We start from the raw sequence: 26,724 nt of genomic DNA, 5'->3' as shown, positions 1-26,724 counted from the left end.
GTATGAAACCGTCTTCCGAACCGACACAGAGAACGCCATGCCATTTTGCGCCATGAGTTGCTGCCGTTTTGGCATCAAACCATAAGAGCGAAGCGTGAATGTCGCGAACTAAACGCGAAACCACCATAAATTTTACGGCGCTTACGACGTATTGGTCTCGTGGTACAGGTTGTGATTGCGACAATTTCATTGTTTGGTATGTCGTCTCTATAGTAGTAATAACTCAGTGTACCTACCGGGGCAAGTGATTAATTATCATCTAATCTAAACTTCATTATATATCACATTGTCTGGTCATTATGAATAAACATATATTATACTGAGTAGACTATTTTAGTTCCAGGAAATAAAAACAATGTGCTGAGCGATTTTGTAAAATAAACTAGAAAGTATGCCACCAAATGGCTATCGGTAACAAACGCATCTATTTCCGAATGTTTACCTGCGCGCTGCCCTGACGCAACGCGTTACTCAGAGCAAATATAAAGTGCGGATTCTTGCCATTTCGTTCTATTTATAGGGAGTTTCGGTATGTGCCGCTTTTTTGTTACGGACATTTTAAAACCGCAAACCACAGTGAGGATCGAGAAGGAGGACTTATAACGGTCCATATATGATAATGGTTTAAGAAAGACTCCTTTTGGAATTTTGAACTCGGTTAAAAGATTAAACAAAATTATAATTAACTATGTGATGGATAACAATGACAACATACCTATAGGCAAATGTACTAAGCATTTGGGGCAATCCTGGGCGATTTTAATCTAATATGCCTACTACTTATGTTAGGTATTAAAAGTTACAAATATTATCTATTACCTATAGGTAAAAGTAATGAAATACGAGAATGTGCTAGATGCGAGTTATGACCAATTTAGTTTCACGAATCATTTCGGTGGCGGTATGTAGATACCGATGCTGCTATGATGCTATTGGCTACGGCGTTTTTTTGGGTACCTACATAAATAAATGAAGTGCAGTTTACATTTTTGCTTTCATTGTATCGCAATCAATATACTGAGGTCTCGAATTCATTGAAATAGCCGAGGACAAGAGACTAGTCACGAAAAGACTTCAAATATGACTTCGAAGCATGGAAATTATAGTTTTTCAAATGAACGCCTTTAAGAGCGGATATGGACTATCCTGCGGTCCTAACTCTAGGATTTTCCAACGAAAGTCCTTCTTTCGAGGAGGATTACATACTACATAGTTACTAGCAGATGCTATATGCTCCCAGCGGACACTATCATCGTTCTCGTACTTTTAAATATTTTCTGTATCATAGCAGTGGCGCGACGTACCGTGAAGGAATTTGATTTATTTACTTGTAAACCATTTCGTTTTCGTACCAAGGTTGGAAATTGTACAGAAATCAAATTCCTTGACCGAGGAAAAAACTCGAACCCCAACGGCTTGTCTAATTTGAATCAATTGAGCACGATATCATACAGGTTTTAAAGAAACAGCAGGTCAATTCAGCTCCGGTTTACCCAACAGGCATGTTTAATCCGAGCCTGGTACTTAGGTAAATTTTCTTTTCTCACATGCCATAATGTATGTTGTTGCAACAAGCAGTTCAAGCCAAAACATGTTTTTTATCCGTCTTTAATGCTCGTTACAAGCCTCGCCAGGAAATTCTCGTGGGCGTCCATTTTCGTGACATTGCGACTGAAATAACCCACAGCTGACGACTCATATCAAATGCGATGATAGTGAAATGGAAGGTGATTCAGTGGGATAAAATTATTACTTTCGATCTTGTATTAATATTTTATTTAAAACTATTTTTAACTCTGTTCTATTCGATTGGCAGCTTTCAACGGTTTCAGAGTGAATTAATAATGAGAGTTTTCATTATCGGGGCAGATAAATAGTTTGGTTACAAAAGAAATGGGGTCTGAGAAAACAGCAGCAATGTTATCTAAATTTAATATTCCTAACATTCACATATTTTTCAATAGATTGTACAGTTTTGTGTGATAAAATTGGTAAGCATTTCACTGACTAGTTTGCTTAACAAAATGGTCAAGAATATAGTAAATAAATGAGTAAAATGTAATAAAATAAGCTGATAATAAGACCAGACCTGAACCAGCATCAGTTTTAGAAAAATTTACGAGGACGGGTGGAATATAGGTAACATAGGGATACCACGGGATGATATAACAAAGGGTGGGTGAGAGTGATATTGCCAATGATTTTGAAGAAAGAGAAATTGAAATGAAAGCAACTGCAATAAACCTTTCGAACGCCAAGAACACCTAAAGGTGTCGTAACTAGCCGTGCCCACCGCGCCGTGGACACCTATAGGTGTTATGGCGGACGCTTTCAAACTAACCTTCACACTTTTAAATAAGGTTTACATTAGCTTGATTGCGCCCAGGACCTTGGCGTGTCAGTGACGTTTTTGTTTATAACGTAAAGCGTGAACACAAAACAGGCTCTTTCACAAATAAACTTTAAAGGATATGGTAGGTACAATTGAAATACAACGGTAATAAAAACCAACACGGTAACATGTCGCCAAAAGCGACTAAAATACTAGTGACTATAGTGATCTAAATATTTTGGTAATAAAAGTTTCAAAACTAAAACACTGGTCCAATTACATCTCTTAAAACTAGGAGCTCTGGACACTTTTTCTTTCGAATACCATAATTTTAGTTAGTAAAAACTCAACAAAATTCGCTAAAACCCTCCGACGAAACACTCACTGCGGAAAATTACGCCGTAAAGCCCACGAGTTATTACATCACATATTTTGTAACACTACGCTTTCAAGTGCTCCCAAATTAGACGCGTTTAGAACATGCGAGAAATCCACGATTCCAAATAGTTTAATCCATCAGGCATCTGGCTTTCAGTTACGTTAATTTAAATCACTGCGCGACATCAAGTTGAAGCCGAATCCTTTATAGGATTAACGCGTTAGTAACAGAGCTTTAGGTTTAATTAACGCACCCAGTTGGTGACGACTTCATCCTCAGGATGCATGGGATCCTGGTATCCATTTGGGAAGAAGTTAGGGTTGGCCATCTTTGAAGCACTAAGAAGCACGGTTTGTCAAGCCAGTAGCGAGCACGGACGTTGGTGGAGCGAGGTTCGAGCGCGGACTGCCGCTCCAGCGGCTTTGCGTAAACAACGTGATGCATTCTATTTCGGAAAACAGCGAGAAAATAGGCGTGACGTGGGAGTCGCCATTAACCTGGCATATTTATTGTCCGACACTTGATCATTCCCTAGTTGAAGGTTAGTTTAGCAACGGTGTGTCTAGTAGATAGCCGGTTCCATCCAACTTCTAAATTTCTCCAGAAAACGCCTATTGTCAAGGTACAAATCTGTTAACTTCAATATCTAATTGACTTAAGTACAATTTACCTAACATACTATTTGACGTTAATAAAAATATAGGGTGTTGCGTTCAGTATTAAACGAAGGCTCATAATGTCTTGAATCTTGATAGAGGTCATTAAGAGCCAATTTTGATAAATGAAGGGTACACGCGGAAAGAACATGTCTAATAGTCACTTTAGTAACATTTTGAGTAATCGCGGTTTAAAATTTTGGAACCATGTCAAAATATATAATGGTAATTCCGTGACCGTCTTTTTTAGCTAAAAAAAGGTGTGTTAAAAGGTGTGTGTATACAGTGGTAGCAAAATATATAACTAATAGTTCATTAAGAGCTCTACATTTTGAGATGAAAATCTCATTTTCCGAAAAAAGTATGTTCTTTCCGTGTACCCTTCAAATGTTATGTACCTACTCTCATCTGTTTTAAGACTATGACAAACTGCTTATACCTTTATAATATTTGTGTGCACAATGGATGCCTAGATAAATCACGTTTTTTATAGCGAAATTTATAAATTGTAACTATGTTTGATTGACTGTTTTCTTGATGCTTGAACGTAAGCATGGGGGAGTAGCGCACAACAGTTTCTTAAGATCTACTGTTAAATAGTAAATAAAACTAAGCTTTAGATAATAAACCACAAAATTTTAGCTACGTTACGTTACGCTTACTGTATCGCGAAAACCCGCGATTTTCCACGCACTTACTGAAACTTGAACTCCTGCCATATTCACGGCAATTCATTGCCCACATCGAATGCTAGTACGCAGTCTAATTGCGCTCCATGAATCAGAAAACCGATATAGACTTGTATGAATAGGATTACATGTAGTATTTATGGTATAGGTACTTACAAACCCAGCAGCCTGCTACTTTAAGATAGATAAGTTGCTGAATTATTTAACACAATTGAATGAATTGATTAACATTGCCTTCGGTTACCACGCTAGTAAACAATTGAAACGGATTATAATGAATTTAAAATACGTCCTGACGTTTCGAACTTTTTTACAGTATTCAAATTTTTTTACAGTACCCAGGCAGCCCAATAATGAATTAATTGATGACATTATAACGACTATGCAACTATACTCTAATAGCTTAGTAAAAAACTGGCCAAGTGCGAGTCGGACTTCCGCACGAAGGGTTCAAAAAACGTCAAAAAAATTACGTTTGTTGGGAGCCCCACTTAAATATTGATTTTATTATGATTTTAGTATTGTTGTTATAGCGGCAACAGAAATAAATACATCATCTATGAAAATTTCAACTGTCTAGTTATCACCGTTCATAATGCTGATGACTCACGCTAAAGCGGAGCTTATGAATGCATAAGCCTAAGTCTAGATTCTCCAATCCACCATTTTGTATACCCAATCATGTCCTTGGCGTTTACGTGATATAGGTTAACACATACGTCGCGCTGGAGCCGCGCCAGCGCTCTATTATGTCTAAAGATACGTTATTAATTAAACCGGCCCACTGACGACACTAACTTATGATCACAGATTGTGTGATCGTGTAAAACTGATCTAAAATCAATTATATCTACCTACTAAAATACGTACTTAATTTCGAATCCTAGCTCGGAGTAATGAAATTTCTCGGAACTTTATGAAAGGTATATTCTAGCAGCTGCACTAAATAATGTGTACAAAACGCGAGAGTTTAAAATGTTACTGTAAAAATACTGTTATTTTGACATTAAAAAAAGACTGGTAGCCCAGCGGTACGGCAGCGTGCGGTTCTCAATGCAATTCATACAGGCCTATGACTTTTCTTAAAATTATATACGAAATATCGTTTCATACTTACCGCTTTCTTTCTGGTAAAGGAAAACAACGTGAGGATATTGAACTAAATCTCAATAAGAGCTAATTTCAAGTTGGAAGGTCAGAACAGTAGTCGCTTTCATAAAAACCAGCGCTTGACCCAATTATTAGGATTAGGTTAGCACGAGTCGACCTTTACCACTTGTTTTCTTTTTGGTGTGTTGAGCAGCTTTTGTATGTAGGTAGTGCAAAAAGGAAAAGTTAAAGGAATGATAGCACGACTGATCTGATATGCATTTCCATAATATGCATAGGTACCTATTTGTGTCTATTCGCCATACTGCCTCCTTTGGTGACATGGGCATTTAAACAAGTCATATGTTAACTTATGATAGCTGAACTAAGGCCGTATTCCCCTATCTCGTAACGACAGAAAGTCGTGCGTCGTGGCCATATTTGAATGGAGGTGTTCACATATAGGACGGTACGATTACTCTCGTTACGACATGGGAACGCGGCCTAAGAGAAGTAGAATTCGTCTCCTGTACCCGTACAGGACTACTACACTACTACCCTCCTAATAATAATAAAAATAATAATCCGAAGCCTTCGTACACCTACACCTACAATTCAGCCGGCCAGCTCCATTGCGTACCATGCAATCGCATCTTCAAAACCAAGTTTGGCTTCGCAAGCCACATTAGAGCGTTCCATGTTTCCCATTAAAAACGGTTGGAGTCGCCGTCGTCGGACACGGCGAGGAGGACATTACTACACTACTACCCTCCTACTACTAGGTTAGTAGGATACTGACAGTATCGCACTAATATGCGAGTACGAGCGAGATGCATAGAAAGTAACTTACGTTCTCGATAGCGTTTATGTCAGTGTCAAACTGGTGGTAGCCACACCGGTCATATAACATAATATTATTTTAATAGCTTCAGACAGTGCAACAGTAATGACAGGGCCGCTGCTTTGGCAGGGCCTCAAATCAAATATGACGAATACTGTACATGCGAGGGCAGAGTACTAACAACAACTATTGAGACGTACCTAACTCACTAGGTATCTATTGGTGGATCTTATGTCTTTGCAATAAGATTTACGAAATGTCAGTTAATAGTGTGGACGAATGAGCAGAGTTATAGTTAACGCTATCTCTACTGAGCTCTTTCACTTACCTGTACTAACAATGGCATTCTGTTAAACAAAAGCCATTATTTCTTTTGTATGAGCGCGTGGCCTTTGTGCCTGAGGCTCACACACAATTGGCCACGCGCGCAGGCACAAAGGCCACGCGCTCACATAAAAGAAATAATGGCTTTTGTTTAACAGAATGCCATTGTTAGTACAGGTAAGTGAACGAGCTCAGTAGAGATAGCGTTAACTATACACGTTCTGGCATAATTGATATTGATTGCGAAATAGACGAAATGTGAACTTAGCTGAATCAAACACATGAACAACATGGCCAAATAACACTCCTCGCTGGACCTTTCCAGACACATTGACGCTTCTGTTTCTTAAAAGGTGTCTATGAAAGCTTTAGAAAATTGTAGTCAAAACGTTCACTATTGTATTGTTCACAGGAAATACACTCATTTCCAGAACGTTTGTGATCCGAACTGGTTTTCACTAAACTTCGCGTTTTCTTATTTTTCTTATTATTTTTCTTTATTGTTGAACATGTCAACCTAGACCAGGTTCTCATTGTAGTTTAGACACATTCTGCGAAGCGGAGCACGGACTCCAGCGTTACTCGACGCAGTAGTTACCGCGAACAGGGATATTGTTCGTGTCCTATAGGTTGGAGCACGGGAACCAATACATTCTAGCAATTCAGGGCAATTATAATGACCTGCATATGTTGAACAAACCAATATCGTCTTGAGCGTTGCGTCTGCTAGTCAGGGACGTCAGGGTTTTAAGTTTGTATCGTTTCTAAAGCTTGTCGTATGGCAATGGGGCATGTGCCCGTCCGTAACGAAGAGCTCTCAGGAACCGTTTATGAATAGCCTCAATCGCGTTTTTGTAGATTTATAACGAGGGTTCCATATTTGGGATGCATATTCAAGGCAGGGGCGGACTAAAGAATTATATAGCAACAAGTAGGATGTTTTTTCATGTTAAATCTGTGCATTATGTTACTTAAACTCGATGTTGCGAGCGTCAGCGGCAAGATTTACTTGGAGCTTGGGTTAATCCTTTCAACGTCACGCATATCGTGTGTGGCGCGTCATCATGAATTTTGTCAGAATGCACGAAGGTTGATTTTTCAGTTGACATATTTGGCGGTCAAAGGTGCTGTTACACTAGTTACTAACCTGGCTGTTCAACGATTCATCCAGCGTATCGTCTGTCCGTGACGAGTACGTAGGCGACAGCATCATCGTGCGGTACTCGCCCTCGAACTGAGGCGGGTAGGTCTGCTGGCTATGGCCTTGGGGTCCGTAACCCTGCTGTGGTACAGGAGTGCGGGGAAGCGACTCCGGTCGGAACGCCGTCGGTGGCATCGGGCTTGGAGTTCTGTGAAAAGGTACGTTTTAGTTCCCAGCCGGGCTAGCACATGATTGGCGCGACATTATCTCGCCGCGAGATAAACTACCCGTCCCTTTAACTAATACAGTTAGAAAAAGACGGGTAGTCTATCTCGCGACGAGATACTGTCGCGCCAATCATGTGCTTGGCCTACAGGTAAAAGCATGTCTAAAAGATCGACCATACCGATTAGAATAAGGTAGGTAAACGTAACGTCACTGACAGGCGGGGGCGGTATGTATGCTCTACTTTAGGGATCTCCAAAATGACCCGAAACCACAATACACCTTAGATAAATTCATGCAGGGTAATAAATATTTTATTCTCCATTCGCTGTCGCGGGTTAGGTTAGATCGACCACCATCGAAGATCATGATGATGGTGGGCCATAATTTTTTGCACTTTTTAAAAATTCATAAAAATAATACTATTAATGTTATTATTTAATTTATTCAACCTAACAACAATTTACTTAATGCAATTTATTTTTTAACAAATTACATCATCCAAATGCCCTGCGTCTGCGACTGTGTGAACTTTGGAAAACTCGCTGACACTTGCTGCGGGGGATGGCGGGTACCTCACCGTGAATGTTTTGTGTTTTTTTCTTCTTGATGGACTTGAGGACGGTGTTGCCCATAGCCAATGACACGTAAAAGGGTAGGAACAAAATAAATGCTCTTAGAGCACGACGCTGTTCGGTGGTTGTTGTAGTTGTCTCGTAAAACCCATAGCTGGATTTTACGAGAAGCACGTGGACTACCGGCCGTTGACTCCAAAATGGTGGTTAAACACGTTTTGAGATTAATTCTCCATTCACTGCACACTACCACATTAGATAATTGTATAATAAAGCTATCGATATTACACTTTAAACAATATTAATGAGCAAAAAACAAAGGAATTAATCGCGAGGCTACTATCAAGATGGCGTTCGAACCGGAAGTCATGTTTTGTGTTAATTGGGGTATTTTTATCAGTTTATTAAGGTACGGTACACTCGACTCTTTAGATATCTGCACAGAAAAAAATCGAAAGGCGATGTAAGGTCTGGGCTTTTTGGAGGAAGGATGTTACCTTTGCGAGAAATCAATTTGTTGCAGCCATGGTCTCTCAAAACTCTCACATCATCTTCACGTATTTCACTGAATTTGCAGTAACGTTATGTCCTTGATTATTTTCAACTTAGGCTCAGAACACCATTTTTTTTGTGGGGATGTCTGAAGTCAAGTGTACCTTAGTAAACTGATGATAATACCCTAATTAAAACAAAACATTGACTATGAGATAGACACGATCCCCCACAGCATGTGCCAGCAAGTTTTTCAAGGTTTATATAGTAGCTTTTAATCAATAAGGATTTAATTGTTATTACTTGTTGTATATACTAATATAGAGTAAGGCATTGTTACTAACAACATTTTTATGGGCCCCAGGCCTAAAATAAACGAATATTTAATTTAATTTAATTTATAGTCAATTTCAGGAGTGCCAACGGCGAGACGGATATGATGTAATTCGATCCATCTGCATTAAATATGCATATGCAAAAAAATTGCATCAAATTGTTGTCAGAAAGAATAAATGAATTTAAGAATATCTTGTATAGTTTTATTTCTGATAATGTTTCAAAAGTACAAACAAATTTGGCCCATCCTGTATTTAATTCCTAAGGTCCTAATAATTAAGAATAATTTTCCGAGAGCTTCAATCTCGCAAATCCAGCCGGGCTAACACATGATTGGCGCGACACCCGTCCCTCTTTAATTAATACAGTTAGAAAAAGACGGGTAGTCTATCTCGCGGGCGAGATACTGTCGCGACAACCATGTGCTAGGCCTTGACTAAAACGAAATTTTTTATTGCCAGTGTTTGAATTTAGAAATGATCTTGACCGTTGTTTTCGTTGTGATGACTTATATAATGACAATGACATCACACACAAGGGCATTGGTTTTAATGGAATCTGACATTGAAATTTGAGAGATCTAAATGTGTGCCAACAAATGTTTGTATGTGAACAATAGTTTTGTTAAAGGGTCTCCGGCAAGGTCGGCTCTCCATACAAACGTAGTTCCGCTCTCATTTTAAAACGAGTAGCTAGTTTGCTCCGAAACTTTGTACTTACAATAGGATAACATATATCTATGTCTGAAATTAGTTTATGTAGCTTCAGATACCATAGTAAAAAATTTACGTTTTTCATACAAAACATGTTTTTGCTCTATTTCGTTTGTTTTATAAACTGGGGCTATATAAACTAATTTCAGACCTAGATATACCTCATGTGATTGTATGTGCAAAGTTTCATTACAATCCAAAACGTAGTTTTAAAATGAGAACGGAACTCCGTTTGTATGGGAAGGTGAAATTCGGCCGAGCTTGCCGGAGACTTAATTGTTAATTAAAATATACATTTTTCACAGATGTCACATTCGATACTGATGGGATATAGGTATACAATGTGGTGGTACCTATCGACAACACAAATGTAATTATGAATTTACCTCAGTTCTACGACGACGCTTAAAAAGGTTAAGGGGCCCACCCATTACCAGTCCGCCGGAGGATATCGGCCTGTCAGTTGTTCGGAACTGTCCAATTTTTGTTCCAACTGACAGGCCGATATCGTCCGGCGGACTGGTAATGGGTGAGTCCCTTTATTGAAGTGCAGTGCAACATATTATTCTCTCTAAATATTTTAATATACTAAGTGTATATACTCTGTGTATATAGTCTAAAAAGGAATGAGTGGCATTTCAATCTAGACCACACAGAACCAGTAACAGAGAACAGAAGTCGCTTTAACAACTTGTAATTTTTGGCATTTTGGAAGTTTCAGGTGCGTCTAGATCTTGATAAACGCGTCGCGAATGCGATTTCTTGCAAAAATTGCGAAAGGCTCGCTAACTATGCGAGCGATGAAATTCTTTGAAAGTCTTAGTAAAATGTGTCCAAATTGTAAAATTTCTACTAAGTCTTTGTTTACACAAACTATACTGTCTGAGGCCGCTGCTATGCTATAGATTTATAAAAGTATGAGCATACCTGTATGGCGAGTTAGCATTGAAGATGGGCGACCGCGGCGCTAGAGAGGACGAGCTGCGCGGCTGTACGCGGTCCACGTCCCTACACATGGTATGAGTGACATGAACATGATAACAGAAAATGGCAAACAAACTGATACTGTGTTGAGTGCCGGGGCCCAAAAACAACGTTTGACAAAACGCAACAAGTCGCAAGTTAAATTTAAGTGCATAAATCAAATTTTGTATCAAGCTCAAAACCTTGACAAATTATTCGATCACAATCGGCCTCCTAGTTAGCGTTTGTCACCGATCAACAACACAAAAAGGTCTGGTTGGTTGGTTTTTTGGACCCCTACAGCTTTACTCTTTCAGTGCGATCATGTGCTACGACGTAGGCCCTAGTATGGATTTCCCGCTATGTAGCAAAATCTCCGTAGCGGTAGGGTCCTATGTAGCGTAAAAGAGTTGAGAGAGTCAGTAAGAAAAATCGTGCCTCGAATTTGGCATCTGATTTAGATGGCACTGTATATACAGCACATTATGCGGTAACTGTGATGGTAAAAAAATAACGTTTGAAAATTCGGTTACTTGCCATAAAAAAATCCCTCATAGGGATACGCTCACCTTTGTACTACACTATTATTTTCTGTACTATTATTATTGTAGTCTCGACCTAAGCCGTCCTACGCATATACTTATAATGAACAAGGGAAGCTTTATTGTACACAGTGCGACCGGATATTTAAAACAAAGTTCGGTTTTGCGAGCCATATACGTGCTCATCAGAGGAGTTTGTAAAGGTCGCCGTTGTCGGACACGACATGGACGACTATATATACTACACTATTATATATTATGTATCATCTTGTAACAATATTTTTCGTACCAATTAAGTGTTTATTACTTACTTAATTACTAAAACATATGGCGTTAAACATTGCCATCTAGTTCACTTGTCAAACAAACTCAGGGGAACGATTTTTTCTTAGACTTTCTTTCTGCAATCAAATAACTCTTTGGTCATGCACATTGCACATATAGCGCAGTGAAAGGGTAAAATCGAAAGACAATACAATAAATAATTGACATTTAAATGAACGACAATAAGTACATACAAAAGTATTTATTATTCTGAGTATCTACATAATTTGTCTACAATCTGATTACTTACTATTTATATAGCTCATACGTCATAGCATATTAGTAAGATTTTTTAACGCAATAATGAAATAAATCTATAAGTAGTTCCAAAAATAAATACTCTTGTCACCAATTCTACAACATAAGTATAACTAATACGAATAGCATTCATTCAGCATAATATGGATCTCTGAAAGTAGGTAAACAAAAATGCATTAAGCAGGCATATGCTTTCATGCAAACGTGCGTTGCTAGGGCCACATGGTAACGTAAACATTAAATGTCCTACTTCTGAAATGAGGAAACATATTTAAGCAATGTTTGTAGTTTACTTTCAAGCATAATACCTAGCATTGCGCATTTTAAAGGAAACTTTGTATAGTTTGAATATTTTAATAATTTAAGCGTTAGTACTAATCTGAATACCGCCAACAAACTGTTTCACAGTTTGGCGAACATTAGATTAAGGTACGTATAATGTTATAATTCCAAAAAAAAAAGAATACTTATGTCGCAACATTAATTAGGTACAACCGAAAAAAATTGCAAATAGTTGTGTATCACATAACTGTCTTCGCAATTTGTACTGTTTACAAGCAAAAACATTTTGAAATGAAAGAAGCAATGACATTTAAGTATATTCGCGGTTGACGCATCTGTTTACATTGGAGCATGTTTCGCACATAACGCGAATGCAATTTACATGACATCATGTTTTATTCCAACTGTGACACTCATTTAAACATCTGCTGAATTTGAATTAAGCTAACGAAGTAATTTTACAGATTGAAGGAGAATCATGCGGATGCAAAGTACAAAAATGCTTACCTACCACGGCTATGTTCGAAATAGATTCGAATAAGGAGATCTACTATGGGGAAGACAGAAGATATCAACAAATATTTTAAACTACTTTACTTTACTTTTTTTTACGTTTGGTATATTCTTCTGTTCTTGGTTTGTAACACTTTTTTAAACATCTAAAATATTCTTATTCATTTAACAGGTCCAGGTTAAAGAAGAATCATGCGACTGCGGATTTATACTCAAAAATGCTAACCCCAGCTATGTTCAAAATAGATTCGAATTAGGGCTTCAACTATGGGCTTATTCTAAACCAACCGTAATATTAAAAATATTTGCTGATGTCTTCACATCAGCAAATATTTTTAATATAACGGTTGGTTTAGAGAACCTGCCCTAGGTTTGTTTTGTAACACTTATTTAAAAATCTATCAGATTTTAATTAAACTAAAGAATAACATTTATAGGTTCAGGCTGAAGAAGAATCATGCGCGGATTGAAATTGAAAAATGCTTACCACGGCTATGTTCAAAATAGATTCGAATAAGGACTTCTAAGTATGGGGCAAGTATCAGTAAATACTTTCAATATTACGTCTGGTTTATAGAGCTTATCCAAGGTTTCCCGGAAGGTACAAACGACACCTAGGATGCATGGCTTACTCAGCGAGCTCGTGATAGAAAGTGGGCGTAGGGACTCGGCCTACATAGCTGCCGGTAGCCCGCGGCGGCAGTGAGTAAAGATGCGAACTGGATCCACCCCTGCGGTTACATCTTGTTTGTGAGCATACTTTCTTTAATAATATTATGGAAACGTTATTTTTCTCGATACGAACGATTTAAAAGCATAAAGCTAAATTAAAACGTATTTATTTGAAGACAGGAAATCGAACTCGATCGACCGAAGATGTACCGAAACATTTTTTCAATTTCTTGAAGGCAATGCTGGTCGGTCTGTCGCCATAAGCACTAGGTTTAACATTACATAACAGTAGCGACAATTTCAACTAAGTCACTCAAACTAAGAATTAATTTTTTATATTTGTTTATTTTTTAGCATTAGAAAAAAACTCCTCAGAAACAAGCATGAGGATATTTGTCAGAAATCGGAAACTTATTAAAATTCAAAATTAATTCTCAATTCCATTCATATCGTTTCCGTCATTTACATAGGCTTCGCTTATCATGCCTCGTAGGTACCTGTTTTACTTTACTTAATGCATAATACCCAATTACTTCTGCGGAGTTCTTTCTAATCCTAAACAATTAACAATCTAATTATATTTCCCGTTCTGTCTTCTATTATCGAACACGTTTCTTTTAGCTTTAGCCTCTGTATCTATAGTTAATTTTAAAACTTCAGATGAATCAGTATCACCTTCTCACATCAGCCATCTGTCAGATTGACCTCTGTCCTCAGTTATTTTAAATAACGCCGGAATGTGCGATCAAGGAGACACATTCCTTGGCTTCTAATTCGTCGCGTTTTGATGGAAATTATGCGATGTTTCAAGCGTTGCAAAGCAGTCAAAGCTTGTAGTTATTGCTGTCAACTTTGATGATCAAGCTTTATGATTCAAAACTCAAAATATAGCAGCCTTGTCTTCATTCGTCATCTTTTAGTTATATTTAGAGACCCATTGCTAATGTAATATAGAGCTTTAACTCTCAACCACAGACAAAAGAATACTAAGACGAAGAAAATATAGACACACACACACTTGGGCAAATACACGTCTTAGTCAGGGATCGCGACCAGGATAAGCGAAAAACCAAATATCGCCCTGTATTGCTATTTTTCTTTGAGGTATTAAAATAGCATTTAGGCAGGGTCCAAGAATTATCAAATTAGATAAATATAACGCATTATAAACATGGTAGGATACCGGTAAATATGTGAGCTGACCTGACACTTGTCTTAGTATTCCTTTATCTACTGATGTGCCGTCGGCAAATCTCCAAAATTGCGAAATTTCTACATTGGAAAATTTCAGTAACTCCTCATATTTTGTATGGGGATCGAAATTTTCCATTCCCAAAATTAAAGTTTCCTTTATTTCCTGAAAAACATTTCTGAAACTTCAAAGAACTTTTCCACATTTTGGAAACTATCCGCACTTTGCACTTTCTGTATCTGTAACTTTATCTATGCTCTCTCCAACTTTAAAAAAGTTCAACTCACCTTTGCACTACAAGTTTAATGTGGTTCTGCGCATTCTTGAACAGGTTCTGCGCGTCCTCATGACGGAGGTCGCGGGCGTCGTAGTCATCGACCTTCGCTATGATGTCGCCGCGCAGGAGATCCTTGCCGGCCGGCGTGCCTGGGGTCACCTGGAACAGGATATTGGTTTATTTGTTTTCAGAAAAAAATCGGAACGTAGAAACGCCACTATTTGAATTCTAAGTTATTATTTATTAGAGAAATTGCAGCCTCTAGGGCCTTTGCCAAAGTCAAGTACAGAATAAGTATAAGAAAAACATTTCACAATACAAAGTATTAATGCATGATGTACGGTAATAGGCCTTCACGATGCACTGGGTGATAGCTGGAGCAGCAGTACAAAGCAAAATGGCGGCCGCGACTACGAACCGCCGAATGATGGCCAAGAATTGGTCTTTCGCAATTTCAGAAGAATTCTTCATTAACCGCACCCACGTTTGCCATTCACTGCATAATATGCTATCAAAATTATAAATTAAACAGCAGAATGGAAAAAAATAAAAAAAATGTCTGGAGCACGATCCGACATGTTCCATGGATCATTCGAAAACGTTAAAAATTGTTGGCAAATACGAAAGTTTGAATCGATGTATATTATTGTATATATATATATATAGTACATATAAGTACTTAATTACAATCAATGGTCAGGATTGATTATTGATTGTAATTAAGTACTTATATGCGTATATCAGATATTTTTACTTCAATCAGTCAGGTAAGTAATATTTGTCATATATTTAAAGAGCCACCAGTATAGAACGAACGCTAATGTCTGAAGATCGTAATGATATGAATAATCCCTAAATACTGCTGAAAATACTAGAACTCTGATTTTTGGTCTGATGGTATTACAGTAGTAACAGGATCACTTTTCAGACATACCTTTTATTGATGTCTAATTTTATTATAGGTTGAGTACAGTCAGCAGCAAAATTTACTAAGCGGGCGAGGTGTACAAAATGATCTTAACGCGACTTTATTGTTAAGGCGGTTCCCTGAGCCAGAAGGCGAAAAATCTCCTTATATGATCATGTTTTTCTAATTTTCTATATTCGTAGACGTGGAAAAAATATAATGTAGTTCTTGACTATATTATCTTTAATAATATAGCTTCCGATACACGAATTATGATACTTCGCTCGATACAATTAATTCCCAAAGTAACCTCTAACTCGGACTTTTAATCCAACTTTACTCGGTTATTTATTATGTAATACTATAAACAAAAAAAGAAGAAAAAACAATCTTAACTTTAATAGTAATTTCATAGTTTTCGAATTTCGATATCGTAAGGTAACGTTTTTAAAATAAATAAAAATCGACAAAATTCGATCAAAATTGACACTTGGCGCGCATGATCTTTCCCGTTCTTTCTTGCGAAATGTGACAGTGACAGCGGCAAACCGATGGAACGGCCTTAAGAGAATAAGAGCGTCGTGTCAAGGTAATTTTGAACACCTCGCCCGCTTAGCAACTTCTGCTGCTGCATTAGGTAGGTACGTTGTGTAATAATGTAAAAGTCTAGTGGGCGCCTTCATACTTATCTAAGAATTCCAGATTCTATAAATACAGATTTTCTCAGCGAGATTAAGATTTAGATTCTCAATTAGCTCTAACGGTCCAGACATAAACAAGGTATCACGTTAGTAGACGCCAAAATAATAAATACAACTCAAGCGAATTCCGTAAGTGACGTTATATACATTAAGAAAATACGGATAATATTTCAATAGTTTAGCGTTTAGCGTCATTTCGCTACCATTGACTTATATACCTATTACTTCGCAAAGACGGGCTTTACTAAGTAATATACAGGGTGGGCACAGGGATTCCGACACACTTTAACCATGAATTCTAGTGCCTATTTGGATAAAAAAAAAGTAATATAACAATGCCATAGAAAGCCTAATTTACGAGATATTCAATTATTTAAGTAATTTCGAAGTTAAAAAAACTCAAGGCTAACACGCCCTTATGTGACGTAATCATACATATCAAGACACAAACAATCACACATGCAAAGCAGAAGTGTTAAAAATAGTAAACTTACCTGTCACCTGCTATAAACTAGACTATAAAGTGTCATATTGGTGTCGCATGTTGTCTTTTTCACTCTTTCAAACTAAAGATACGTTCACAAGTTAGTACTATCGTTAATTGATTTATTTTGTTCCAGAAATTAAGTAAATTAATTAGGCAATTTTGGACCCATGTTGATATAACATTTTTCTTTCGTAACACTGCCAGGAATCCACGGTTAAAGTCTGTCGGAATCCCTGTGCCCACCCTGTATAAGTCAATGTTCGGTACTGCTCATCTGCTGCTAACTGGCATTTACTGCTGGATAAAGGCCACCCTCATAACAGTAACTTATCCAACGACTTAAAAATGTTACTTCTGATAAGAAGCAAAAAACACACACCCTGATTTTCCTAAGCGTAATAGCAACAAAAACTGTGCCATTTTTCACCCTCTGAAAGCTTAAACGAAACTACGCACAATATTTTGTGTAAAATGACATACTGACGCCCAAAATAAATTAACAAATACCAAGCAACAAAATAGCTCATTACAGTCATTACTATTATGTCACACATGAAGGTTGAGAGAGTTGGACCATGACATTCTGAAGTTTCGTTCGCTCACCTTAGAGATATAAACAGAAAGCCAGGTGCGGGATGGGCGGATTGAATCACACTTGCCTTACCTCACTTGAATCACCTTTTACTCGTAAAGTCCCTGTCACCATGGAAAAACAAACGTATATAGGACTCGAGCACAATTTGCGCGTTCATAATGACCGACCAGGAACCATGTAATCTAGTTATGTGGACAACCTTTCAGTAACGTTTATGAATTTCTATTATGAAAATATATCCTATAAACTTGAAGCTGGCGCAAGCTGAAGTCAGACCCCATATGGAGTACTGCTGTCACCTTTGGGCAGGAGCACCTGGATGCCAGCTTGGACCCTTCGACTCAGTCCAAAGGCGCGCCGTACGAATCGTCGACGAACCCAAACTCACAAGCGGTATTGAACCTTTAAGGAGAGATTTCGCCTCCTTATGCGTGTTATACCGCTTGTACAATGGGCTGTGCTCTGAAGAATTGTTTGACATGATGCCAACGGCCGCTTTCGCACCGCTCGCCATCGGCAGGGTGTTCATCCTCACACCCTAGCACCTAAATGGTCGCGTACTGTGCGGTTTAAGAGGAATTTCCTAACGCGTACGCTTCGGCTGTGGAATGAGCTCCCTGCCGAGGTTTTCCCGAGGGGCTACAGTATGGGGTTCTTCAAAAAAGGAGTGTACAGGTTATGGTCGGCAACGCGCGTGTAATATCTCCGGTGTTGGAGGCGTCCATAGGCTACGGTAACTGCTTACCGTCAGGCGGGCCGTATGCTTGATTGCCACCGACGTGGTATTAAAAAAAAAGCCACGCATTGAATCTATCCATCAGCTAAAATGAGAATCCATCTTTTTTATTGCGCTTTTAATAGAGATCTGAAGCGCTTTCTTGAAATAAATCCGAGCTCTAACTATAATTTAGGTTAAAATAATTATTAAGTTATGCTCTATCATAAAAATGTATTTACATTTATTAATTTATTAAACGAGCAATTCTTGTATACGATATAAATGTATTTATACATTTCGGGGATCTCGGAAACGGCTCTAACGATTTCGATGTTTGATATATGAAGGTTTTCGGGGGCGAAAAATCTATCTAGCCTAGGCCTTATCTCTGGGAAAACGCGCATTTTGAGTTTTTATATTTCCCAGATATTTTCCATTTAAGTATGTTTAATGGATCTAAACCAGGACTAAATCAATGTGTTCTTTGTGTCGCAAACCTCCGTCAACCGACAACACATATTTCCATACGAGATATCTATATAGTAAGATAAGATAGTGAGAAAAGCAGTGGATTCTATATAACTTTTCATATAGGTTGGTCAGTTTAAATTTGTTTGACTGTATGAATGAAGACGGTGGTAATAGCATTTGCGAGACTCGTATGAAGGCAACACCAGCTATCATATTGCTAGGGCCTGGAAGGGCTAGAAGTGCATGCGACGACCTTGGGGCTAGGCGACATGAGAGCGACGTATGCACCGACTTTGGACAGCGGCCAGGCTAAAAGCGTACCGGCGTCGCTCCAACCGGCGACATTTTTATTGAAAACAACCGCCGGATCACCGCTAATTCCCATCGCCAGACCAAGATAGAAAAACCAGTATAAAAGTTATCAAAACTTCCGTAACTATAAGAGATCTCAGTTACTGGTTTTTGAAGCGGTTGTCCCAAAGCGATGACAGAAGTAGGCCGAACACCGAACTGCGCAAATCCATCATACTTCCTCAAGTCAATGGCGAGGACGTGATAAAAATACTCGTGTCCATCAACGCCTGTTCGACGGCGATGCTCAGCTAATTCGCTGTGACTTGCGTAGCTGTGAAGGCTTTACGCTTATCCTACTTTAAACTGGCTCGATTTTGTACCTTGTTGTCTCGGAATAAGATACACAATTGATCTGTTTTCAAATGCACTTACGGTGCACGGCAGAGGGTCTTTGATGATCTAATATACCCCAGCTGGCGGATACTCATGTCGCTTGCGCTCATGACGCATTGCGTTTACGTCAATTTTTTTTAATCGTATGGCGATATAGTCACATAGGCAAACTCAACTTTGGGAACAAATCAAATTATTTTATTAAATATTTTTTTGAATTGTGTTTTTATAAGTAGTCACACTACTATATATAAATTATAAACTGTAATAGATGTCATATATTAAAGAAAAATCCGGCCTTCACCACTGGAGGGCTTCGTCACTTTTTCTTTAATATATGACATCTATTACAGTTTATCACATAGGCAATTTTTTTTATAAGGCAACATCCAAGTTTTGCAACCACTGCACATCATCGGGCGTCAGGTCTAATAGATCATCCGGGCTACCCGAGTATGCACGGAGTGGGCACCGCTGGATGATGTGCTCCATAATGTCAAATGAAGTAAACTTTAGCATGACCTAGTCTAGCGACGTGCTAAGAGGTAAGTTTGACGCACGGTTTCTGGCTGCTTCAAGAAAGTTTAAAAGGGTTTCTAAAATCCCGACTACTTAGTCTAATTTTCTGGTTAGGTCATTTCTAGTTTCCAAACAAAGCTTAGGATTGATTGTACTAATGGTCCAGAGCTTTTTCTGCGAGTATAGTGTGTTTACATGGTCATATAAGGTATAATATGTTTGAATTTTTAGAGGCGAGATATTAACGGAATACATGGGGAAAATCCCGTGTATGATTATATAAGGTAAGGTGGGGTATAAGACTAACATAGGTCATGGTTGTTCTGTCAGATTACGAAGTAATGAAGGTAAAATGGTTTGTTTACATTATTTGCAAGTTATATTGACGACGACTTTAGGTTTTTTATAATGTGTTTATGTATTTTGTATTGTTTTGTAAGTGTTTTTATATTTTACTATTATATTTATATTATAAATGACCTAGCCTAAGAAGGAAAATAAATAAAGAAAATAAAATAAAATAAATTAAAATTATTGTTTGTTGAGATTGTTAAAGGAAATGATGCCATAGGGCATTTTTTAGCGAATTTCTCTAAAGGTCACCTGACATCCGATATCGGATCGGGCAATGTGAAAACGCTCTTATATGAATTAAACATAAATACGAGCTATACCTATACTACCCTGTTAATTAGTTAACTAATTACCTCTTTGACATCAAAATTAGAGATTTTTTAAATAAATAGAATGACTTGGCAATCGCACACGGCACTTTTTCTCATTGCTCGGATACATAAACAAATAAGAATACTCCTAATTTAAAATTTGAAATAGCTCTACCACTCGGAGGTTTATGGATACCTACACATACGGGTAGGTAATTCGGTATTATTGATTTATGTAATATTCCTTTCTTTCATTATGCCCTCTTGGTCACTAAAAATCGAAAATTCAATCTTTTAGCTTTATCCATAACCAAGTTTATTCACTATGGATAAACTATATCCATAATTAAAACTATCAACTAAGTGCCATTAGTATCGAATAATTACTCAAACATCAAACATTTATTCAGCAAATAGGCCACAGGGGCACTTTTACATGTCAATTTTTACAAACAATTACATAAATATAAATGTTAAATTACACAAGAAAAAAAAACTAATAAAAACTATACAAATAACAGAAGTACTAAAATTGTTTAGAGATGTAAAAGTCTCTAGGTGTCAGAGATTAAATGTATATAATAATAAAAAAGATCATCAAATTATCCAGAGATGTAAAGGGTCTCCAACTTGAATTGTTATATAATTAATAAACTCAAAAAGCAAAATAAAAGAAAAACCTAACCCAACTGTGACAATTTTGGCGATCCTGGTCACGGCATCATTTCATATTTATTCACATATTTTATAATACCTATATTGTCAATTCAGTTGCCACTACAACTTTTTTGTATGCTACAATCATTTCATATTTTAGATATCAAATAATATCGTTTTGCTATTTGAACTTATTTATTTATTTATTTAGTCGTATGGCATATTACAATTCATGGTCGCTTTACAAATTTACAAATGAATAGTTAGGTTCTTCACCCAATGGGCTGCGTTTTCGCTTAGCGTAAGTAACTTATTGATAATATCATAGAGTAACTTATACTAGAGCGGTACTGTCATAGTAAATTTTGTAACCCCAGTAAATTCACTGCCATCTGTCGACACACTTTAAAACTAAAAATGAAGATTTATAAAAATACGATAGAAAGTATTTAAATATAGATAAATGACTTTTTTTATTTGCATTAATTATTTTTTATGATTTTGACCCATGTTCTTTCACTGATATGCGTTGAAATTGTTAAATAACGAACGAAACCGTCAACGCCATCTATACGACTGTAGACCAAAACTAGTAGCGCCCTCTGAACGAGAATCAAATTTTCTTGATTTTCGAGGCACGTTTTTTCCTTAGACTGTATCCATCTATTACGGAGTTATATCTATCTTTGTAATATATAAGGAACGCGTAACTACAATCATATAGGTAGATATACAATACTGTGGAGATACAACAACATAACGTGGTGTGAACATGAAACTGCCAATGCCTTTCTATTTAAGAATTCTTATATCCATACAATTTTCATAAATAAATAAATATTATAGGACATTCTTACACAGATTGACTAAGTCCCACGGTAAGCCCAAGGAGGCTTGTGTTATGGGTACTCAGACAACGATATATATAATATATAAATACTTAAATACATAGAAAACACCCATGACTCAGGAACAAATCTGTGCTCTTCATACAAATAAACGCCCTTACCGGGATTCGAACCCAGGACCATTGCCCACTAGGCCAGACCGGTCGTCGGACTTATGTTTTATATTTCATTAATTAATCATGTTATCAAAGAGGATATAATAAGATAGAGCGGTACTGTCATAGTAAATTTTGTAACCACTGTAAATTCACTGCCATCTATCGACATACTTTTAACTAAAAATGAAGATTTATAAAAATACGTTAAAATGTATTTAAATATGGATTAATGATTTTTTTATTTGCATTAATTATTTTTATATGATTTTCACCCATGTTCTTTAACGGATATGCGTTAAAATTATAAATAACAAACGAAACCGGCAACGCCCTCTATACGAGAGTAGGCTAAAGCTAGTGGCGCCATCTGATCGAGAAAGAAATTTTCGTAATTTTCGAGGCACGTTTTTTCCTTAGACTGTATCCATCTATTACGGACTTATATCTATCTTTGATATTATCAATTCGCACTTTCGCATCTCTGGATTGCAAGACCTACATACATCTACGTAAATCTATGGTTACTCGATTGGATAAATTTGACGGTTCGACACGTCAAATTTTAATGCCATCTGCAATTAATATTATGGTATGATTATGGTACTTGCTTGCAAAAACCGCACCCGTAAAAATAAACCGATTTATTTTTGTTCAGCTTTCCAATATCATTCAGCTGTCCGTCTTGATATTGCAATGACTCACTAACCAGATGGGGAGGAAGCAATGAATATTTTAATAGAAGCACGAGAAAGGGATCAAGGCTATCGGAGATTTATTGCATTGAAGGTCGCCAGATAACTTTAATGTATTTAATGTAATGTTATTAGGAAGTTTGCAAATAAATATCGTAATCAACGAAATCGGAACAAGCTAACTCTGCATTGCATTTGCTAAGACAAAGTGTGCAAATTTGTGAAACGTCAAATTTCCACACTGCCACACTTTGTTCTGTCAAAGTTGGTGCAGAGTTAGGTAGACGGACTTTGCTAGCTTACTTTCCACCAGGATACCCAACGAGATAAGGGCTTAACACACCTTTGAAATTATGCAGATAAATAAATTATAAAAATAAAACAATAAATAAATAATCGAATTTAAACTGTTGTGAGACATACTAACATTAAATAACGCAATACACGGTCGTCGTGAACGCGGCTCGCACTATTAGTGCTTGAGAAAGGAGACCTAGGCTCTCCGAAACATGTCGCGCGAGTGAATAAAACAAGTGAGTCTAAACCGTGAAATTATTTAATAAATAAATATTACGTCAGGTGACAGTCAAAACTCACTAATTACTAATTACTAAAAACTAACTAAACAAATCTCAACCTTATCACGGTACTAACACGGTTCACTATGTCTATGAACTTGTGGTGGTAATTAGTGAGTTTTGGTTGTTGCCTAACAAAGATTGACCTAGCACACATCACATACAATCGACATAGTAAACAAAAAGACGCAGCAAAAGAGACTTTAAAAAACCGGTCAAGTGCGAGTTCGTTTAACTCGCGCACCGAGGGTTCCGTACAAACTTTAAATTTTCTCATGTAACTGTTATCACGAAAGATTTTTATAACCAGAAACCAGAATTATACTAAGCGTATTTGTGTACAGCGCCATCTATCGGCAAATTGGCTAACTAATTTGCGCGACCTGTATGTATGTTGGTTTTTCAGGGATAATTCTTTATCATGTGAACCGATTTCATCAATTTTTGTGTTATTTGAAAGAATGTGTTTTTAGTGTAATCTCAAAGAAATTTCAAGTATAATAAATACCCGCAAAGAGGTTTAAATTGCAAATTAAATTAGAAAATATTTTATGATAATTTTAAAAAAAGTTTTTAAGATAGAGGTGTGATTATATTTTTCCTGTAATATTTATGATAATGTTATTATTACGTAAAAATTTCATAATTTTTCATCGGCAAACTTCGTAAATAAGGGGGGGGGAATGGTATTTTTTTCCGCATTTTCCTTCATAAGTAATTTTTTTTGTTACTTCTTAAAACAAATAAATGTGTTGTTATGTTTAATTTGAGCTCTTTCAAATTATATCCCACTCGACCTAGTTAGTACGTTTTGAAATTTTGCCCCCTCTTTATATTGGGCATTTTTCATAATTAATAAAAATAAAATAAATAAATACACTTCCAATGTGTTTAGGTTAGCGTTTTTCATAACTTTTCCAAATTTCAAATCGATAGCTTCAGTAGTTCTCAAGATATTTAGCAATGTGACAGGCAGACGGACGGACGAACAGAGTCGCACCATAAGGGTTCCTTTTGTACCGTTTTGGTACGGAACCCTAAAAAGGCACTTTATTGTAAAAAGGACATTTTACATAGGGGGAATTTTACCAATAGGAATACAAATAGCGAAAGAGATGATTTAGGTACCTAAGTACCTACTGGTTTGTGGACACCGGAAAGTGGTTCTAATTTATGTTACTTACAAGATTTGAAGCATGCAGTGAAGCTAAATAAAAACCCGATTACAATGAGACCAACTGTAAAGTATACTCTTTTAAACAAAAAAAAATCGTTCCATCCGTCTTCATAAAATCGGGAAAAAAAATTGAAACAAATTGAGAGCCACCTCTCCCGATATTTTGAAGTTGGTTAAAAAGTGCAGTGATAAGCTAGGACAACTAAGAATGAAGAACTAAAATCAACAAGGATCATTGCTGTACCGTAGTGTGATATGGTCGTGCTGGTTCAATATATCCTCACATCAAGGCAACAACATCAAGAAAAGATAACATCAAACATGTCACACATGTCTGGCAACAACAATCAAACCACGTGATCCTCTTTTGTTAAGCTCGTAAAAATATAACCAAACTATGTTGATGAGAAATGAATTGAATACTTGGTTTAAACCCAGACTACCTATGGGAAAACTATGTGCAACTATTCGTTTAACTGTAAAAATTTATAGTGCTGTAGATTTAGAAGTAAATTCATATTTCCTCAAATCCTCAGTACTTCAAGGGTTGTCCTCTTAAACCAACTTCCGTGAGATTCATATATAGACCATCAAAATGGGGTCAAGCCTCACAATGTCTAAGACGGCTGTCGAACGCGTCGCCCATCTAAGAATAAATCGGTTATAAAGAGACATCGCTCTGGATTTGTTAATGGTCTAGTCGTACAACTCGTTTGATGAAACGCTATATTTTATACTGAAAACGAGTCAGTTTAAAAAACATGCCTCGATATTCAACTTTCAGATGAAATACTTAGTTTATGAACGAAACGTATGATTAATTGATTACAAATTGTTTTATGAAGCTCGATGATATGGGCGAAACTCTATAGGTACCATTGTAGGTTTTAGGAAATCAATAGACAACCTCAATCATTAAATTTCATCTAATTGTTTTGAAAATTCGATGTAATAAAACACAACAAAAACAAAGAAGTATCAACAAGACAGATATGCGTCAAAAACAACCCGTTATACCTACTAGGCGGGCATACAAAACGAAAAAATATAAGAAAGGTCAGCAGCTAACAGCAAAATTGTTTGGCGAATGCATAACAACACAGACTAATTGGAATATTATTATGAAGAAAACTGAAAGAAAACTAACATTTATTTACATTACCGGCCCGTAAATATCACCTCTATGCCTAAAAGATCATGAAAAATCTTTGACATTACCACCATTAGACTTTTAAACGGCTAGATTTTTTGGCGGTCAAATAAAGCGTCAAGGTCCACCACATAATACAAAAATATTCGAGCAAAAAAAAAGTTCTTCAAAAACAACACATATGACACATAGGCCGTTATCAAAACACTCCAGCCCACGCGTAAACAGTTCCAGCTTTGTTTACACCGGCTTACCCTTGTGACAATGAGCGGCGTCGCCAGGTCCGCGCCGCCGACCAGCCGAAGTCCCCAGTTGGTGTCCCTGTGTTCTCTCCGTAAGGTCACCACGAACGTATGCAGCCGCCCCATGGCTTGCACGATTGCACGCGGTGCGCTCTCGACGGCTAAGCGCGGTGTTGTGGCAAAATTAGCGCGCCCCGCCCGCTGCAACCCTGCCTCGATCGACCTAGTTCGATTTACGGGAACCTAGGACAATATTGATTGCCAATTTCAGTTTCGATTTTGAAAGTGAGAGGAGGAAGTTTGTAACGAATAGTTACCGTTCTAGAGATATTGATGATTTGGGTGAAGCAAAGCAAGAATTATTTTTAATAATTAGTTTAATTATTTTAGTTGTGGTTTTGTAGACTATATTACAGTAGATAATACTGATAAGGTATGAAACTATTATTATGAGATTGTTAAAAAAACATCAATGGTATAGTCGCGGCAAAAAATCTATCATACTGCTATTGTTTTGCACGCATCCATTCGATAATTTGAGAAATTACTTTATATCATGTAAACAATGATTGTATCATCATCACGACCATATATATATATGTATACACTTATGACCCACTGCACGTGGCAACATAGGCAGCCACGTTAGCACAATGC

At 37.1% G+C, this 26,724-nt stretch overlaps 1 protein-coding gene across 8 annotated transcripts in view; it reads right to left on the bottom strand.

Moving 5' to 3' along the window:
• Positions 1-26,724, bottom strand: part of LOC134742929 (PDZ and LIM domain protein 3) — a 40,944-nt gene that overhangs the window by 9,449 nt on the left and 4,771 nt on the right. For 4 of the 8 annotated variants that reach the window (XM_063676135.1, XM_063676139.1, XM_063676134.1 and 1 more), the window contains exons 3-7: positions 26,080-26,310; positions 14,826-14,974; positions 13,307-13,405; positions 10,720-10,800; positions 7,458-7,659 (exon numbers count right to left, since the gene is read on the bottom strand). In XM_063676135.1, the coding sequence (XP_063532205.1) occupies positions 7,458-7,659; positions 10,720-10,800; positions 13,307-13,405; positions 14,826-14,974; positions 26,080-26,310 (762 nt within the window). The remainder of the gene's footprint in view (positions 1-7,457; positions 7,660-10,719; positions 10,801-13,306; positions 13,406-14,825; positions 14,975-26,079; positions 26,311-26,724) is intronic. The other 4 variants (XM_063676142.1, XM_063676137.1, XM_063676140.1 and 1 more) reach the window with 4 other exon arrangements.

This window comes from Cydia strobilella, chromosome 7, assembly GCF_947568885.1.
Source record: "Cydia strobilella chromosome 7, ilCydStro3.1, whole genome shotgun sequence".
NCBI lineage: Eukaryota > Metazoa > Arthropoda > Insecta > Lepidoptera > Tortricidae > Cydia > Cydia strobilella.
This window is presented reverse-complemented; position numbering and strand designations above follow the sequence as displayed.